General features: G+C 37.7%; 1 protein-coding gene across 6 annotated transcripts in view; it reads right to left on the reverse strand.

The window, feature by feature from the left end:
• Positions 1–5,576: 5,576 nt before the first annotated feature.
• The window catches only part of PTBP3 (polypyrimidine tract binding protein 3), a 64,025-nt gene continuing 49,612 nt past the window's right edge, over positions 5,577–19,989 (reverse strand). For all 6 annotated transcript variants that reach the window (XM_039334415.1, XM_039334414.1, XM_039334416.1 and 3 more), the window contains 7 exons: positions 17,447–17,521; positions 16,723–16,856; positions 15,090–15,123; positions 14,758–14,850; positions 13,865–14,081; positions 10,443–10,520; positions 5,577–9,482 (listed from right to left, as the gene is read on the reverse strand). In XM_039334415.1, coding sequence (XP_039190349.1) covers positions 9,350–9,482; positions 10,443–10,520; positions 13,865–14,081; positions 14,758–14,850; positions 15,090–15,123; positions 16,723–16,856; positions 17,447–17,521 — 764 coding nt within the window. In that variant the 3' untranslated portion in view covers positions 5,577–9,349. The remainder of the gene's footprint in view (positions 9,483–10,442; positions 10,521–13,864; positions 14,082–14,757; positions 14,851–15,089; positions 15,124–16,722; positions 16,857–17,446; positions 17,522–19,989) is intronic.

Genomic DNA, 19,989 nt, shown 5'->3' on the forward strand with positions numbered 1-19,989 from the left:
TTTAGCCAGTCTAGGAAATGCTGCTCTCTAGAACAGTTACATACAGTGGTGGGAATTCAGCCAGTTTGCACCAGTTTGGCAGAACTGGTAGCTAATATTTTGTTGCCCAGTCCCAGAGCGGACTTCCGGAATGACAGACACATGGTGTCAGGGCTGCCATCCTGCCGCATCAGCCATGCAGATGCCAGTCTGCCATAAATCATAGGGGGAGGGAGTTGCGGGAGAGGTGAAGCTGAGTTGGAATAAGGGGAATCAAAACCACAGTTCTTCCGTCCTGTGAGAGCCACTGGGCGTTCCAAGGTCATGGAATGGAATGTGCCTCCATTTAGCCCTCAAAACCAGGATCTGTTACCAAAACAATTTGTTTGACCAAGGGAAAGGTTGGGAGGAAGGAAAAGTTCACTAGATGCTTTGGGTGCAAAATGTCAGATCCTGCTCTGCTACTCTGCTTTAGTAAAGTGCACTTTCACTAACAACAGAGTTGAGAGGCTTTCTTTTCTTACAAACCAAGTTGGGATGGCTTCTATTTATTTATTTATTTGTATCCTGCAAATAGTTCAAGGCAGCAAACATATCCAACACACCTTCCTCCTCCTATTTTCCCCACAACAACCCTGTGAGGTGGGTTGGGCTGAGAGAGAATGACTGGACCAACTCATGGCCTCCCACTTTCTAGCCTGGTGCCTTAACCACTAGACCAAACTAGCTCTCAATAGAGGCAATCAATCATGATAAATACAGAAATATCCCTTATTCGACTTTCTCACAGAGAATGCCTTGTCTCTCTGGAAGTTTTTCAGAGTGATGTTGGGTCAAAAAGCACGTGTGCAAAAAGAAGATAATTCATCAGTTTTACCTTCCAATATTTGACTTGTAAATGTATGGAAAGTGCCAAAACTTGTATAATAATTTATGAAGGCTAGAACAACTGAACTAAAAGGAGAAACCATGGTTTTGTCCTCTTCTCAAAAAATGGTGTGTATCAATTCAGCTATTGCCAGAACAAGGGCTGTATTGCACAAGTGCCCAGTTGTCTCCTCTTATTTTCTACCACCTCAGCCAAGGTCACTCAGAAAAAGGCTCCAGTATCTACTGATGCACTTGAAAATCTCCAATTGACTACTAAACAACCTGTGACCTTTTGGGTCATCATTTCAGAGATATTTCTTTACCTAAACAGGAAAACATGGGTTTATTTATTTTTATATAAAAATACACACACACACACACACATATATATATATACACACACACACATATGTATATGTATGTATATTATAAATATGTAATATATGCCCTTAAGTGGCATAAGTCCCTTTCTCTCTGGCACATACCCGCTTTGTTTTAAATCATATCTGTATTCTGCCCTTAAATTGGGCTTGGTATGGTGTGCTGGTATGGTGTGCAGATAGCTCTGTTCGGGGGGAGAATGGAGGGAGGCAGTGCTCAAATTGGCGGAGGGGGTGCTGTGGTGCATGTTGGGAAAGAAGGGACATGTTGCTTGTGAGCACAGGAAGGGCAGCAAGGAGGGTTGCAGGTGGATCTGTACATGTGTGGGAGTGCAAGGCGACTGGGGGAAGAAAGCACAGGATGCATGGGAGTGCAGAAAGGCCCAGAAAGGAAGGTGCTGGTGGATGTATATTCAAGTGAAGGGAAGCTTATCAAGTATGATATAGGGTGCATGTGAATGAAGGGCCCACAAGCACAGAGAAGCCAAGAAAGAAGGGTGCTTGTAGGTGTGTGTGAATTGTGGGCGGCTAACATTAAAGTTAACATTACTACTCCAGAATTAGCAGAAGAATAGTGGATGCATTCTAACTGGATGATCCAACATTGCAATTTAATCCCAGTCCCCATTTTCATATATCCAGTATACCGTTGGAGGTTATTTAGGGACCTTAGTCATAGAACGTTGACAAAAGGAAAATAGAGGTCTATTCTTTTTTCTTTTACACTTTGCAAAACTTCCACAGCTTTCCCATAAGTTAAAGGAGCTGGAACATACTGTAACTGGGCAGCTTATGAAAGCAGGATGCAATTGTTACATCACTGCAGTTCTCATCAAGAACCCCTTGTGCAGTGTAATTATTGCCCCATTGTGCTTCAGCTTTTTTCCCCATCCCTAACTTTTTTTATTGCAAAGTTAACATCAGGAGTGCAAGAGCTGGGAACGAACATGCTTCAGCACAACTCTGAATTTCCAGTTCTTGATATTTATATCATACCTTTCACCGTCCTCCAAAGAGCTCAGGATTATTTTATCACATTTTTGAATTGCCCATCTCCCTCACAGGGATGCTATAAAAAGCCCTTTCTGATGTCATCCTTAGTCAGCCTCTGAGGTAGAATGAGCAAAGACTCTAAACCAGGTTACCTAGTAATTTCAAGATAAGAAATAAGCATCAAACACATTTGTAGCACAGGGTACTTTTAAATGGCGATCAGGGTCTGTGTGCAAGAGTTTGGACACATAAAAATGTTGAGAAAAGAGATAATAGGATGCGCTGGAGGACAAAGGAGAAATGGGAGAGATTTATGTCATTGCTGCATTTGCACGATATCACTCCACATATGTCACCATTGCAGTCTCCTGTGACCACAGCTGGATAATGCAATGGCATTTGATAAATTCCTAGCTAGCTTGTCACTGCTGTTAACAGTTTTGCAAATGCTTTCATGACCTTTGGAATATTCATATAGTAAGTTAATCAGCTATTCTTGTGTGCTTTAACAACACAGCATTGGTGTACAGCAAATACAATAGCATGACTTTAGTCTAGTGCAGTGGTTCTCAACCTTTCTAATGCCGCGACCCCATAATACAGTTCCCCATGTTGTGGTGACCCCCAACCACTTATACATCACCGGGTGCCAGGGGCGTGGCCAAAGGGGGAAAAAATGGCGGACAGCCTTGTTTGGCGACCCCTGTGAAATGGTCGTTCGACCCCAAATGGGGTCCCGACCCACAGGTTGAGAACCACGGGTCTAGTGGAATGGCAAGCCAATCTGGTGTCCAAAGAGAGAGGGGCAAGAATATAAAATAATCTCTGTTGGGACTTCGCTAAATGTCAATGCAAAGAAAATATTTGTCCTATTTTCCTCCAGCCACTCACCCAAAGGAAACAGATTAGAGTTAAGAGGTTGGTGATGGAATTCTGACTTTCTGAAATGAACAAGGAGAAAACAATTCAGAATATTTTACTAGAGGCAAAATGTTTCTCATGTTTGCTAGCTTGGGGTGGCAAGTGATAACTTGTAACGAATGAACTATGTTCTGTTATACTTTCTCTGCTGTTAAGTAGGCTCAGATGGCGTGTGAACTAAACTGGATCACTATTTTTGTCTATAAGTATTTGTCCCAGAACAAATTAAAACAAAACAGTAAATTATTTGTCTTGTAACATATATTACTTTTTATACGGTGGTTTTGTGAAAACATGACTATCAAAGACTTGAGACAAAACCCAAAGAGAGCAAGTATAGATGGGCAATAGAAGAAAGAAACACAAATAGAGACAGACATTAGCTTAACAATTAAAAAGGGAAACCTAAAGTAATAGACAAGAACGCAGAAAAATTTGAGAGTACAGATGTCATGACATTTATTAAGAGGCATGCTACAACTAGAGTTTTAGAAAAAGAGTTAGGTAGATACTCAAGTAATAATCAGCAAGTACACAAAAATTAAAAGAAATGGAATAAAACGGCAGTGTACAGAAATTCAAATTAACCATGCACTACACAGTTAGAAAATAGGTTTCTTTAATATTTCAACTTCTTTGCATTTATAACATCAAGTCATCTCAACAACACGGAATCCTTTCTCCCTTCCAATGCCACAAGCTGCTTAACAAACAAAAGCTGGTACTGTTGCTTATCAAAATATACAAGACAATTGATGTTCTTTTTATTAATAATATAAAACCATTTTATACTTGTTCCCAAAAACCTTTTTTTTTGCCAGGTAAAAAAATGTTGTTACAAATATTTACAGCATTTTCTTGTTAGATGAATATTTTTACAAACTTAAAAAGGGATTTGTGAACACATGAAAAATTAGGGAATGTCTGGCTCCTGTAATTATGTGCCTTTATTTGTCTGAATATACCCCCTTCCCTTAGACCATGTTATTTGGTTCACATTTTTAGAAAATCTTGTCTCTCGTTTCATTGATTAGTGTGTTCACCACATACAATCACATAAAAGGCCACTTTACATGGAGTCTTTCAAGAAAAATACCTCAAGGACAGAACTGGCAAGATGTTTCAGTAAAACCAGAGCAAGCAATCTTTGGTCATTGCAAATGAGGTGACAATCTAATGCAACATTTTGTTTGGTCAGCAACCGTATCTTGAGAAAGTGGGAGGATTGTTTCTCCAGAAACTGGAGAATGAATTGGGGGGAAGAATGAAAACACAATCAAAGAGATGAATTTAAAAGCATAAGCGATTTTTCTTCCTATCCTCACTAATAATGCACATTAATCCAAGAATGGGAATTTTTGCAAGAGCTCACTTACAAAAGAGGATGAAGTATCCTCCTCACTAATTTATTATTTTCCAGGTTAAAACTTATTGTGAGAACTGTAAAGCCAGATGTCTTGAACTCCTATATGGTGCAGCATGGTTCATGTTACAATGGTAGACAGCAAACGAGTTATAAACTTAAACAGTAAGCAATCAACTGCACATAAGGACATTATATGTTCATGGGTCATTTGGTATTTTAGTCTATATAAATACACATTTCCTTGAACACAAGAGTACTGATTTTAAAGACTGAGAGAGATAGCAAAGAAAAAAAATACAGAATCTACTGAAGGCACATAAACTTTGGTCCCATTTTGTTTTCTTCTTTGTAAAACCCTGAAATTAAGATTTTTAAAAAATAATTCCTAATTGTTAAGATTTGCTTTAAAAATTAAGAACAGTTTCATATACTACATACATATTTTTGCAAAGACAATTAGGAGTTTGCTTCAAAAACGTATTTGTGCAAACTTCAACAGTTTTCAGCATAATAATTCAAATCTGGCAGTTGTAATTAAAATTACCAGTCCACAAAAGTGTCAAGGCAAACAAAATGGCTTTAATAGAGTTATCTACTCAGGTCTGCTCCTTTGAAAATAGCAAAATATATATATATATATATATATATATATATATATATATATATATATATATATATATATATATATATATAATATAATATAATATTATATTATATTTGTGACAAGATGAAGACTGCAATGGCACAGCTCAGATTTGCTATTCCCAGAAGTACCACTATGGTCTTACTTGGACATACTTAAATAGGCAGCAATGGATTTGGTTCACAAAATTCCCCTCCATGCTAAACTTTAGAGTAAGTATCCATTGCAAGTGGAGCCTTTTAGTCTGAAAGAAAAGGTGCTACACAGACAACTCAAGGCTACTTTTGAAAATATAGGCACACAGAGCCTACAGAGTATCCTTCAAGCACAGTCAGAGTACAGAAGGTGAAAAACAGGACAGGCAACCAACTTGGGGCAAGGCTTCAAATTAATGTTGTTTTGACATTCAGAAACCTGCAAATACGTTGGATAGAAAATTGTAGGGCAATACTGAAATTAAACCATATTAAAACTTGGGCACCTATATACCAATTATTACTAAAGGCAGAATGCATGGTATGAAGACACTGTAAGAGATTGCAGCTCTGCTGACATACTGCAGTTATCATTCTCGAGACAGTTTTGAAAGAAACAAATAGTCTATTTTTTCCCCTAGTTCATAGTTTAAGACAAGGGTCCCCAACCCCTGATCCATGGACCAGTACTGGGTTGCGGCATGCCAGCATCCAGTCCGCACAAAGCCCTATCCGCAGAATGCAGGCAGCACACAAAACCATGCACCCTCTGGTCCGCGGAAAAACCTATCTCCACAGAACCGGTCCCTGGTGCTCAAAAGGTTGGGGACCTCTGGTCTAAGATATCCAGTTTGCATTTCATTGTTAAACTATTATGGCTTTACCTCTGGGAATAAGAATCCTAAGGACTGTGGGTAATTATTTGATTGAAAACCTGAGCCAATACTGTTTCAAATTAGTCCCTCTATGGTCCTGAGGTTTGAACTTGGTTGTTTCTGAAGGCATTTTAGCTTTGATGCATTGCTATCAGATGAAGAACGTGCCACAATTCCCTATTTAGAAAGCATTTCCATCACAAATGTTGATTTATGGAACTGCAAATCCCCCTTCATAAAAGGCACTAATCAGTTTACTAAAAGGGCACCTTTGCTACTGCTGTTATGTATAAATATGTTCTATACATTGATAAAAAACAATTACCTTCAATTCTTCAACCCAAATTCTAGAGGTCAAAAAAAATGCCTGACAACAAAAAGTGATGAGAATGATCAAATAATTTGGAAAATTAATTTCCTATACTCAGGTGCTTGATAAGGCAATATCTGCAAAAAATATGTTACCCAATAACCACATCCTTAATTAAGTCACTTGCTATTCTATGATAACATTTGTTGCTAATGTTCTGCAGCAAACGAATAAAATGACAAGAAAATAGTAGTATCTGTTTTTATCTTAATCCAAATTCAAGAGGTTGCCTTCTAAAACATTCCACAGAAGGAGAAAATTAAGCTAACTATTGCTATAAATGGAATTCCTGTTTTAAACGCAAAGTTTGTACTGCCTTTTCTTATATTTGCAACTGATGGAAAAAAACAAATAAAATCAAACTCAAAATGTTAAACACACATACACTACAACCACGATTTATACAGAATATAATGGAATTATGAAGAGACCTCACTAAAAGAATATATCCAAAATAAAATCCAAAACATTTGCCAGCATGTAACTATAATTGTAGGTCTAAAACTCAAGACTGAAAGTAGGAAGTTTTATAGGAACTATGGTATTTTTTTAAATCTTAAATTGACCATTTATTTCCCTTAACACTACAAAATTGTTTTTAAGATTAGTAAAATCAATAAATTAAATGCTTGCAATGTTTATCAGCATAAAAAATAAGGTATTTCACATACAACATGCGCGCACGCGCACACACACAAAACACTCTTGATATTATACATGTTAATGCTCACTCTCATTTTTTCCTGCTTCAGTTACATTCATTAAGTCCAACTACACCCCTCTCTGTAGCAGCATTAAACACATGGTGACCAAGCCTAAAAATAATTTAGCAAGTTACAATACAAGGCAAATTTACTGTTTCTCTAATCCAAGAAGCTATTTAATGGCTTAAGGGGCTGTCATCCTGAACATACTTATTTTGAGCCATGGTTCGTTAAAATTGATAGCATGGAAGGGAAATACTAAGGCTCATGTGCCATACCCGAATCAGACACTCCTTTCAATCACTTTGCTAAACTAAGAAAATGTGTTGCTACTGTAGAGTTGGCTTGTTTTAATAGACTTATTATTTTCAAACAGCTGCAAGTCATAGCTAAAATGGGTTCAGATCTTACTGGACACTAATGTAGCTTTACATGAAGAAACATACATGTTGACAAAACAAAACATACACATGCTAATCAAGTGTCCAAACTGTGATTATCAACAAACTATCTTCCACGCACAACTATATAAATTTAAGGCAGCCAGTGTCTCACTGCGTATCCTTTCATGCTACAGCAATGTTAGTAAGGAACTCGCATTTCAAAAGTAACTTATAATTTTATCAGTTTAAAGGAGTTTAGAGATTGATCTAAAGCTGTGAAATTCTTTTTGCCAAGCAAAAGCTGGTATTCACAGAACGATCTGACCTACTAAACATTCCAAAGACAATGAGCACGCTTCATATTGTCACATGCCATTTCTTTTTTTTAAATCTTTGTCTCCATTTTCAAATCCATGGAAAGGATTAACCATCCTTATTGACGAGAGGAATATTTTATAAAACAATGCATTTTTTTTCAGTAGACGTAACATCTTGAGACCCCCTCTAAAAACATTGTATTACAATCATAGAAATAACTTGAGTATACCTATATTTCACAAAAAATAGTTAAGATTGCATCTTTCTCTCCAAAAAGGAGTGAACGTTCAGTCCTGAAGTTTTGACATTTATGAATGTAAGCCCATCTGCACTGAGCACAACAAGCCCATTACTGTTGGGTGAAAAGAATCCTGAGACAAAATATTCTCAGAGTCAATAAATCAACTGTTAGATATCAACCAGAAACTGAGAACATTCTCTAAAGCCCAACAAGGACATCTCTCAACTGCAACCCCTAAAATGTTGTGAAGAGGCCTAGAAGCAGGTGCACTGAGTTATCTTCATTCCCAACCTACCCATCCCTATACCAAAGCACCAAAATCTGGTTTGACTATTACTTATTAAAAACATCTTTAAAATCACCAAATGTTTAAAAACTAAGACAAAGGGAAAAAATTTCACAAAGCCACAATATAGTTAAAGATACTTCAGATAAAACTCTAAACTATTATATCATTTATAAGCACATAATAAGGCACATAAGAAATTAAGTAAATACATAGTAATTCTGATTTAAGTATTAGAGATTATAGTGGTACAAAAAACCCTTGAGGTTTAGTTTTATAAGTTTAAACAAGACCTTACCAAAAAAATAACCTTTCTAAAAATTTGTCAAACCATATGACAGACCTGATTTTTTTTTAGGAGTGTAAACAATTATTTTTCTGAAAAAAATGTACAAAACTTGAAATCAGGACATATTTCTTCTTTCATTTTCTCCAATATCTCATTACACTTCATCTCATAGTAACAACAGTTATCTCTCAAACGTGATTTAATGCCTAGTTAGAACTGTCAACGGGGTCACCTTAGGACAATTTATCTGTGTAAGTTACAGAATTTATTGGATATCATTACATTACTCCAAGGAGAAATAAGGCACTGCCTTTCCTCCAATATTTTCAATAGAGAATGATTAAAACATTAATTGGTAAAAAAAAACTATTCCCACCAAAATATTTTGGATGTAACTGATGAATAAAGTAATTTGCCAAAAATATTTTTAAAACATTCGATCAAGCACATTGTTTGACATGGAACACAAATATTGTCTGGGAATAAAAGCTTAGACCATGTTCCTGAAATCACCCCCCACCCCAAAAAAGGGTTCTGCTAAAGAAGGTAAGATTATTAACAGAAAACTTTGTGTAGGACCATTTGCCATTATAGCAAAAGATAAACCTACGATTTGTTACAATGTACAGAATTACACATGACGCACACAAGTTTCATTGTTCAAGGATGCCGCCTTGGTTTGGCCTATTATGGTCTCTGCCTGAAAGTTTTTACTGGAACTAACGGCAACGCGTTGAACTCCTCAATGCATAAGATTCAGATTGTAGATTTAGAAAAGGAAACTCTGAGGTGATGATTTTCTCCAAGATCATGATTATGAAGCTCAGTGAGGGCTTGGATTGCTTCTTCCACAGTGCCCAATTGGATAAGAGCCATTTTGCGGTCTTTTCTGAAGGCAAAAAGGGTAACAAATAAGTTCATATATTTATAATGCACCATTCTGCCTGTATAGTACTTATTTCTAAAAATCTTCAAAGGTTCTTCATTCTGCTTACATTGCAAGAGAAAAACAATGCTAAAAATCTTGGTTGTTATTTAGACTATTTCTGATTTCCCCCCCCCCTTCTATTTCAGTGTGCTAAAACAGGGGTCCCCAACCTTTCAGGATTGGTGGCCCGGGGGGATGGGTGAGGTGGAGGCACCTTTATGCATGCGAGCACACGCCTGTGCAAACGAGGCTGTGCACGCACAAATGGGGCCGTGATTGTGTACGCAATGCAAATGGAACCATGAGTGCCCATGCGATGCTCAGGCGATGCTAGCGCCCGTGAATACTGCGATGATAGCGTGAGTGGGGATGTTGTGCTTGCAGTGACAATAGCACCGGCATGCCACGTCGCTAGCTCAAGTGGGGGGGTGCTGGTGGATGCTAGCACCCGCCTGACGCTCACACCATTGCTAATGCCTGCACAACGCCATGACACTAGCATGAGGGGAGTGCACCCATGGCAACGCTAGCGCCCACCCGATGCTCACGGCATTTCTAGTGCTAGTGTGAGTGGGGAGGTTGCACGCGTGCACATGCGTGTGCACTGGCCAGCCACTCACGTGGCCCAGTGGCCAACAGCCAATGGCCCAGTAGTGGGCCGTGGATCACAAGTTGATGACCCCTGTGCTAAAGCATGCTACGGTTAATTCTGTTAAAGCAAACACTTTTCAGCTTCCCAGTTCTATGTTTTTAATTTCAGAAAAAGAAATTCAAAGATACAACCAAGCTTTTAAGTTTATGTAACTATGTTCCTTTCCCTCCCTCAAAGAGGTCAACCAATATTAATTCAATATCATATGATCTTTTCCTATTCTTATGGATGACAAGAATGCATTCTTTACACAATGTACAGAAACTTACGGAAAGAATTTGAAGGCTTTCACAGTACACCCAGTACCAGCAAAAAGATCCTTCAGGTCATCCACTGTGACAGAAGGCCTGTAACATAGAATTAAGTGCCCAACTGTTAGCAAATATTCATGGAATCTAAAAAGAAAAATATTCTTCCCATTTGTACTTAATAAGATAACCGTGTACTGATGACATCAATCTCCCACTTTTCCTCAGGATATTCTTATCTCATTAGATAAGCAAACCCATAAGTAAGGCAAGTGTGAGCAGGACCAGTATAAAAATTCTATTTTTAGCCTCCTTGTTTGGCATTATCTAAATACAGTTTCAAGATACATAAAATCATTACCAATTATCATGGAGTCGGGTGTGATGGGATGTGCTGGCATGGCCCATCTGCTCAGGTCTCTAATCAGCCTGCACTGCAGCTATTTCTCTCGCAGCTCTTGCTCTGGCTATGGTGCTTTTGCTTCCCGAATGCTTTTCATATCTTTCACCCCACCTCCATTTTTGAAAACTCCTCTCCAGGCTTTCAGCAAGTAAAGAACAGGGACAACTATTTGATTTGGGGAAAGAAGGGATTTTTCCCCCCATTATTTCCCTTTAGCATTTTTACTTTTAGAAGGAGCAGATCCACTTTTTCTCCTTGCAGTATCCAGAACATAAATAAGAAATTTGAATTGGGCTTTTTTTGTGTGTGTGCTTATTTTGTTGTTCCCTCCATTTGTCAGTTTCAATTACTCACATGCAAACAGAGGCAGGGAGATTTTTACACAGCTAGTTCATTTTTCTGCTTTGACAGAATTTAGCTTGTTGCACAATCAAGGCAGAATCTGACTCTTTTCTCCCAGAAGCTACTCTGAACAGCGGAGAAGTGAATTCAGTGAAACCCAGCAAGACTCTGTCCAATTTTGCTGCAGATTAGTGGATATTTTCCCTACTGATTTGTGAGGTACTGAAAGGAGAATCATCTTGCCTATAAGAATTGGCCTGTTCATAGTTCAAAACAACCTCCAGCACTAACTCAGAAAAGTTCAGCATAGTGATAGGGATTGTCTAGGGCAGGGCTAGGCAACCTTGGCTCTTTTATGACTCATGGACTTCAACTCCCAGAATTCCTGAGCCAGTGTTTGCCAACCATGGCAACTTCCAGATGTATAGATTTCAACTCTCAGCATTCTCATAAGTGGCCATATTCACTGTGGAGTTGCAAGTCCTTACATCTGGAAATTGCCATGTTTGGAAAATGCTGGTCTGGGGAACAGCGTATGTTCTATCAGCATTGTTTTGGGCCAACTGAAGGATGAGTAGATAGCACTTTAATTCAAAGGTCCATTACAGTATCAGATGCATCAAGTGACACCAATCCATGACTGTTTATGACACAATAGAGCAGCAGTCTTCAAACATGGCCCTTTTATGACTTGTGGACTTCAACTCCCAGAATTCCTCAGCCAGGCACGCTGGCTGAGGAATTCTGGGTGTTGAAGTCCATAAGTCATAAAAGGGCCAAGTCTGAAGACCCCTGTAATAGAGGGTTAGTATTAAAGTTGCCAAGGGGATTTTTTGTCACTGCATCAAATGAATACATTTCCCTCTGAAAATATAACAATAGTTTTTAGATTATGAAGGCCAAGAATAGAAACAACTTTATTCCTGTAGGAGTCAAATTCCCTTGAGCTAAGGCACTATGTAATGTATCAGAACCATGCCTTATGTTCCTCATTCGATGCCAAATGTACCGTATATGCCGGCATATTAGGCGACTCGGCGTATAAGACGACCCCCGTCTTTGTCGCCGAGCCGCATTCCTAGAACGTTGTCTTATATGCCGGAAACTACCAGTATTTCTGGCGTATAAGACGACCCCCGTCTTTGGTGCCGAGTTTAGCGCTTCCGGAAGTCGTCTTATACGCCGGCATATACAGTACTTCTTTGGCTGGAACTGGGCTGTGTCTCTGGGTAAACCAGCATGAAAATGCAATATAGACTAACATGGATTTTCTGCTATAGGTCCCTTATTCGGTTAATGCTTGTAGGTACATTTGCCTCCTGGAAAAATGTATAACCCCAGATTTGCCTCCAGACTTTCAACTCAATCCCTGCTAATATTTAGACCAGGGAAACAGGTCAAATTAAATTTGATTTGGATATGTAGAATGATGAAGTCTCAGATTACAAATGGGGCCTATAATATAGTAGACTTCTTGCTATTCCTAACATTTTCTCCACTAGTCTCTCCTATTTAATATTTACAACAAGGCTTAAGTTTTTGCCATTACATTTATAGTATAAAAGGCATCACACACTCAGAGTGTGCAACTGGCCATGTTTGAATGAGATCACTGCAACAATGTTAAATGTCTTATTGTGCTTCCCTTTATACCCTAGGAGCACTTGACACTCCAAGTTAATATTTCCCTACTTATTAAATGTACAGGTTAGCCTGATCTTAAGTTGCACACCTTTTCCTCAGAAATCAATCTAGTGAGATATTTCTATTCTCAAAACTTGTCAAATTTTGTTCAAGTGCAATTGCTGTTAGAAGATGCTGGATTTGAATTATGCTCAAGCTTGGATGTTCTGGCTAAATATGCCTTGCACAGAAGATTGTCAATATTTATGATTGTCACTAGTCTACCATCTTTAATATGCTAATTTCTCATCTAGTTTTATTAGCTAAGTTTTACTGCTTTCCTTTTGGTCCCTGACTGTAAACAAATAAACTCCTTTGAAATTTTATTTATTGTCTCACAGATAATTAAAGCTTTTTATAGGCTTGTGGCATTATAAATACATTTTATGGTAAACACTGCAATGAGACAGCGCTGAGTCGTATTTAGGGCAAAAAATAAAAAAAGGTTCTTGGCATTAATGATTTCACCACTCTGATGTTTCCAATCTACTATAGAAATTATTTAATTTATGCACATGAAACTACAACTTATAAACAGGCACAAGAATTCTGTGATTCAGATACCTGTAGCTTTCCAAATAAGCTTTCCTCTCATATAGCACAAACTGCTACTGGCAAAAAGAAACTTCAGATGAAACAACCCCATGTGCAAATGTTTAAATTCAGGGTGTTTTTTTTTTTTTTTGCAATATTATCATATCCTGGTAATAAAATTGGCAGGACAATAATACAATGGTCTCTGGATGCTCCAAATATAATGAGAAACACCTTTTTTGAAATGCTCTCTTAAAACTCAGAAGTGTGAGTTTTTGCCCCTATCATAAACTCAGAAGCGTGTTACCATTACCAACCTCTCAAATCAGCTACTCATATCCTGAACTGGCCTATGATGCAGCAGATTCCGTCAAACATCTGATGAAGAGGGCAACAAATCACATTTTTAGGCTGAATGGAAAGGAGGGAGAAAACAACAGCCCTCTTGAGCAAGCCCTTCCTTATATCTGGATGTACTTACGGAATGTTGGAGAGGTGAAGAGTGGCCGATGGAGGGAAGATATTTTGGAAGTTTTTGGAGCCGGGCTTCTTAAAGCGATGCAGAGGGCTATTGCCATAGTCCTTAGTTAGACCCTGGTCCTCTTGACCCTCACGAGGGAGCTGTACTGTTTGATGCTTTGAGAGTGTAATACGGAGTGTTTTCCCATATAGTCTTTGTCCATTTAAATGATTCATGGCTGAAGTATTTAAGACAATGAAGTTAAGATTGGGGGAAAGTAAATAAAAAGATACTGTACCAAGGGGTACTTTTAAAAGATCTGTTCCAATAATCAGTTATTATATTAGATTCACTTTTTGCTAATTCTCAACTACGCTTATAGCAAAAATAGCAATAGCACTTAGGTTTATATATCATTTCATAATGCCCCCCAAAATCTGGATCCTCGTTTTACCGGCCTTGGAAGGATGGAAGGATGAGTCAACCTTCAGCCGGTCAAGATCAAACTCCTGGCAGTGGGCAGAGTCAGCCTGCTATGCTGCATTCTAACCACTGCACCACCATGGCTGTTTCATTTTATAATGTTTCTGAATTAGGATCAGGTGTACTCTAATTATTATTTATGAGAGAAGCAGATCACTATGCACAATTAATAAAGTATAGAAAATGAAGCGTGCATTAACTTCCCATTAAAGAATCTTCAGTTGAAAAAAATAATCAAATGAATTTTTAATCAAATGAAAATCAATATCTTGTTGTAGAGGTAAAAGTAGCAGTAACATTTAACTTCAATTCTTAAGAGTTTTGCTGTATGTTTTTTAAAAAAGGAAAATCATAGATGTTTCCTATAAAGTAAATGAAATAAGCAGTTTGTACAATGCAATCACACTATATTTGATTAGCACTGTTCATACCTAGTTGGGCTTGAGTTGCATCTGCCATCTGAACTAAGGCATTTTCCTTCTTATTAAACATGATTTTTACACGGTGGACATCACCATAAACACCTGCAAAGTAAAATGCATTTGAATTCATATATACAAAACAACATAGATATGAAAATCTACAAGTCAGATAGATTCTAATTATTTACAAAAGAATCAGGTTCCTATACATAGACCAACAAATATATAGATGTCACCCAGTATTTTTAAGAATACAAACCAATTACAATTTGTATTTCAACATGAAATATTAGCTTCTCAAACAATGTTATGTATTTTCTGTATATAGAAACTAAACTTACCAAACAAGATAAAAAGCCCATCTGGTGTGATTGCCTGCACAGAATAACAAGACAATAATTTTGTACTGTGTAATTCGTAAATCTGGAATTATCTTATAGTTACTGTGTATGTTTGTTTTAACATATTCTATACCAGTGGTGGCGAACCTATGGCACGCGTGAGCCCTCTCTCTGGGCACACCTGCCGCCACCAGCTCACGCAGGTCCATTAGGCCGCCGCTGGCACCTGGAGCAGCAGCCTCACCCAGCATAAAGGAGGTGAAGCAGCTGGCTACCAAGCTCGAGGTGGCAGAGTACGCCTCCATGTGCTCGCTGGCCTCTGTGTGCAGGGGCTGATGGTGTCAGGCAGCAGCTGCCCCTGTCTCGCTCCGCAGCAATGGCACCCCCGCCCTACCCCCTGCCTCACCCTGCAGGACGAGCCTCCTGCCCACTGCCCCACCCACCAGAGATCCACTGGATCTCCCCCAATCCTGCCCAGCCCCAAGCGTCCCCCCCATGAGCAACATCAAGGTGGCCACTCCGGCCACGCCCAGTCTGCCATGACCGCCACAGCCACACCCACCCAGTGGGCCACGCCCCCACCCCCTGAGGGCACCACAATACTGATGCGGCCCTGGCACTTTTTAATAAATAAGTGGGTTTTAGGTTGCAGTTTGGGCACTCGGTCTCAAAAAGGTTCACCATCACTGTTCTATACTGTAGTACTGTATATAATTCACATCATTTATCCATGTTTTTCATTGGTAAGGCCATGTGATTATTTAGATTTTAACAAATAATATAAATTTAATTATAATAGGTGGCAGTTCAACTAAGTTTAAAATGAGATACTGGGGGCTGCAATGTTATTAAAATTAGCTTTGTTATATATCTATGGCTGAATTTAAATGCATTTTTATTGGGAAAAGAGTACAGCACAAGAAACTGGAATGTCTGGTAAAGCAATGTAATAAAGGCCATTCTGGCTATATGTCACGTTATTATACATTTACAATTAATTAAAAAATACTATTGCATGTCACAACTTTTTAGGAAAAAAAGTGGCAAGTTCAGTTAATAGTAAAAGTATAATGGGTTGTTAACAATGAGGATACGCATTATCATATTCCCTTTTGAAAATAAGTTACTTAATATACTGAGTTTGTTCTGAAAGAATCAGTGGTTTTTGAGGAAGCTTACAGTCTTTTACCAGCTATTCAGAAAGTGATAGGAAGACAATGGAAAATGTCACTGCTTTTATAAACACACGCACATACATATACAAACCTTGATAACTACAGGGTTGGAATGACTCTCATGTTCAGTGCATTATCCAATGATGTGAAGAGCTTACCTCTTTTTCTTTATTTGAGCAAATACTTCAGTAGGAGTCCAACTCGGAGGATTACTTAATATTTGTATATATTAGTTTCTATGTTTAATTACCCCCTTTCCTTGTTTTCAAGTGCCCTGGCAGATGTTAATTAAGGACATGAATGTCACATTAGCATATACATATCAGGTTTTTTGTTTACAATGTTAAGATATATATTCTTTTGTGGGTTTATGACTTTTTTTCTTTTTCAAAAGAATAAAAACGATTAAAACAAAAGCTATGTTTGAGTTGTGGCATATGCACATGTGTTAGCCTTACATCAGGATTAAGATTGCTAACAAGTAACACAGAATTTCCAGGTAATCCTGTAACTCCTGGGAGAGCCATCCGCCCAGTCATTGCAGAGGTGGAAATTGCAAGAGGACCAAGTGCGCCAGCCGGGACCGATAAACCTGGAACAGCCAAGAGTCCCAAAAAGCATTTCAGTAAACACAAAGGTAACTTCATTTTTATTTCTCATGTTAAAAGTAAATCTAATCTGGAAAGGCATGGCAATCTATTTCTCCTCACTGGATTAAATATCATAGCTTATGTCTAAATTCCATTTCGAAACAGCAAACTGAATCAAATCAAACTCTCATCCCAATCTTTTAAACTTCTCCCCGTGTTTTATGGAAGAAGGATTCCTTCAAAATGCCATATTACTCAAGACTTTGATTCTCGTGTTTCCTGCTAGTAGTTAGATATGGATAAAACATTCTCTTATATCGTCCTGCCCAATTACAATCGAATAACTTAATTTTCTAACTGGAATTCAAAACATCAGGAATGGGAAAATAGTCAAGCAATATTAAAAGCTTTATTTTTAGTGCTTCATTAATGTGCTGTTAAATAAAATAACAACACGTGATCCACACCATTAAAAAGCTGCCAACACATTTGTCAGCTTTTGGTTCTTAATACATATATAAATATTTAACAAACCTAAATGAAATATTAAAGAAAGAAAATCAGATATTTACGATACTAAGAAAGACTTTACCTGCTTGGGAGAAGCCAATGGCAGGAGCAAAGCCAGCTGCCCCTGCATATGGTGAGGAGATGATACTTGGAGTGCCTGAAAAAAGAAAACAAATTAGCCCAGATTGCAGGAGGTTGATTTCTAGAGAAAGTAAAAAGTTATTCAACTCCTAAGGAACAGATTTTTGTCTTAGACTTATTGCATGGGATGAATATATCCCCTGTTCAATTCAGTTTGTGTGATTCTCTGCTCTGCTTCTAATTGAAGCTTATATTGGCAATTAAGTGATGAATAATAGCTGTACAACCTTCTTCCTCAATATTGGTGTAATTCCAATAGGCCTTTTAGGATCTGCTTCTCTGAGAGGACACTTAAGAACCAAAACCCAAGTGCAAATAGCATGTTCACATGTAAAATGTTGTCTGTAGTTTATTAACAAGGGCCAAGTGCTTCATTTTTCTTTTTGTGTTAAATCAGACAATTAGATAATACTATTCATTTTTCCCCCACCTCCAATGAATAGCAGGAAAAATATAGCAGCTGTTTCATGCTATCAATTGCTTACTCTCTGAAGATTACTTAACTGATTGAAAGTACCCTTTTTAACTACAGCAACTTATACAAAACATAGAATATGATTTGTGGAAATAAGCACTGAGCAAAGAAATCAAGTAGGCTCTATTTCATGAGGCCAATTCACATGCTACAGCTATGATGCTTTGGAAACAGCAGGAAATTGCCACATTCAGGACTACAACCTTTCATGTTGTCTGAACTCAATAGCTTCCTAAACCTCTTATCTTTAGTCACAATATGGCAATTACACAAATACTGCAAAACACTATATATTTTATAGTTATAATACAGCATGCATTGGTATTGTGACTTGTATTTGGCAATATAGGCATTCATCATTTAATTTACACTTCTGCTCTCCATTATAATTCATTATGCAAACATTCAATAACAAAGAGCTTATTCAGCCAGATAGGGCCTGCGTGAATACTGATATCAAATACATACAATACCTTGTATTTCTACCCAAGAACAGAAGAGAGTTTTTGCATACAGCATGTAAACTCTCTTTGCAGTATCACACAAATGGATAGCTTAACAAATTAATTAATTCACTTGACACTGGGTCAACATATGGCTGCTTGAGAGAAAATGTGAGTATGTTTTCTCGTCTTAATATTGCTATTTACCTGTTCTTCTAATTCTTTAAGCTTAGGTTCAGAGTTTACTGAAGCTGTTTTGTGTATTTAGATACTTAATCATAGAAACAGATGAACAGGAGGAAAGAAAATTCACAAAATCCTGCATTCATCTATTGTGAGCAAAAATGTCTGGGATCAGAGTGCACCTTGCTCACAAAAATACAAATGCAAGGTTTGGGAAATTCTTTCCAGGACAAATTTCTGCCTGAACATTGCTCATCTGGTGCTCCCAACTGAGTAAGTCTGTAGCAATCAATCACCTGCCTGGATGAATACGGAGAAAACTACAAAGCCCAGGCTAAATTTAAGATAAATATCATTCTCAATAATCTGGTTCTGTTCTAGTTCTGAAGATTAAATTCCTAAAGCTCCTGTTTTAGTTCCTGAGCTCAATTCCTAATGGGCTATCCTTAGAGAATACCATGGCTAACCAGAAGAGAAAGAACTAAGAATATCTTTCTACAGAATACCTCCATATAAAAGAACTAAGAATACCTTTCTGCAAGGGGGAATGGTTTTCACTGCCCTTTCAGAAGAAAGGGTTAAGAGTTTTTTCTCTGCCTACTTTAGAAATAGACTTTTTTAAAAAATGTTTTTATTATGAGCTATCTTGAGATCAATACGTTAAACCCCAATATATTAAATATAATTAAAATACAGTATATCGATTATTTTCAAAAGTACTCTTTCTGGGCAAGGCTGACAGTGATTATTGCTTAACACTGAGAATGTATGGATAAAGATAAAGTTTGATACAGTTCCAAATGTTTATGAGTTCAATGCTGGACTCAACACCTTTATCAATTGGAAATGGACGGGACAGCAAGAAGCCATCAGTGCTTCCGTTCCAAATTCTACAACAATAATAATTACCTTCTAGAGTACAGTAACATTATTGTAAGATTATAGCCTCATCAGAACTGTGTAAAGAGTCAGTGTCCTTCACTTTTTTACAAATAAAATTTCCCCTGAAATAAGAGGAAGCAAAATTTATCTTCGTTGTTTTTCTGGGTTAGTTAAGGAAGAAAAGTTTGGTGGTGTTTTCCAACAGATGCTGGCAAAAGGTTATGCAAGAATGAACAAAGCAAAATTGTAAAAATGAATTTTTGCCCATTACTTCCAATACACAGGGGAAAATGTCCCCCCACTTTTTTTTAAGGCCCAAATTTGACAAACTCTCTTTCATATCCTCAGTGATGCATAGGACACAAAAAGTACAAAAAGAGAATCTCAATTTTGGCTCTTAACAATTTCATAACTGAGATACCATTCATAAGCAGTAGTGCTACAATTAAAAAAATATAATTATTAATCTAACATCATAACCTATATTAATAATCAATATTT

This window comes from Crotalus tigris, unplaced genomic scaffold (assembly GCF_016545835.1).
Source record: "Crotalus tigris isolate CLP2741 ecotype Arizona unplaced genomic scaffold, ASM1654583v1 scf7180000017630.2799268, whole genome shotgun sequence".
Taxonomy (NCBI): domain Eukaryota; kingdom Metazoa; phylum Chordata; class Lepidosauria; order Squamata; family Viperidae; genus Crotalus; species Crotalus tigris.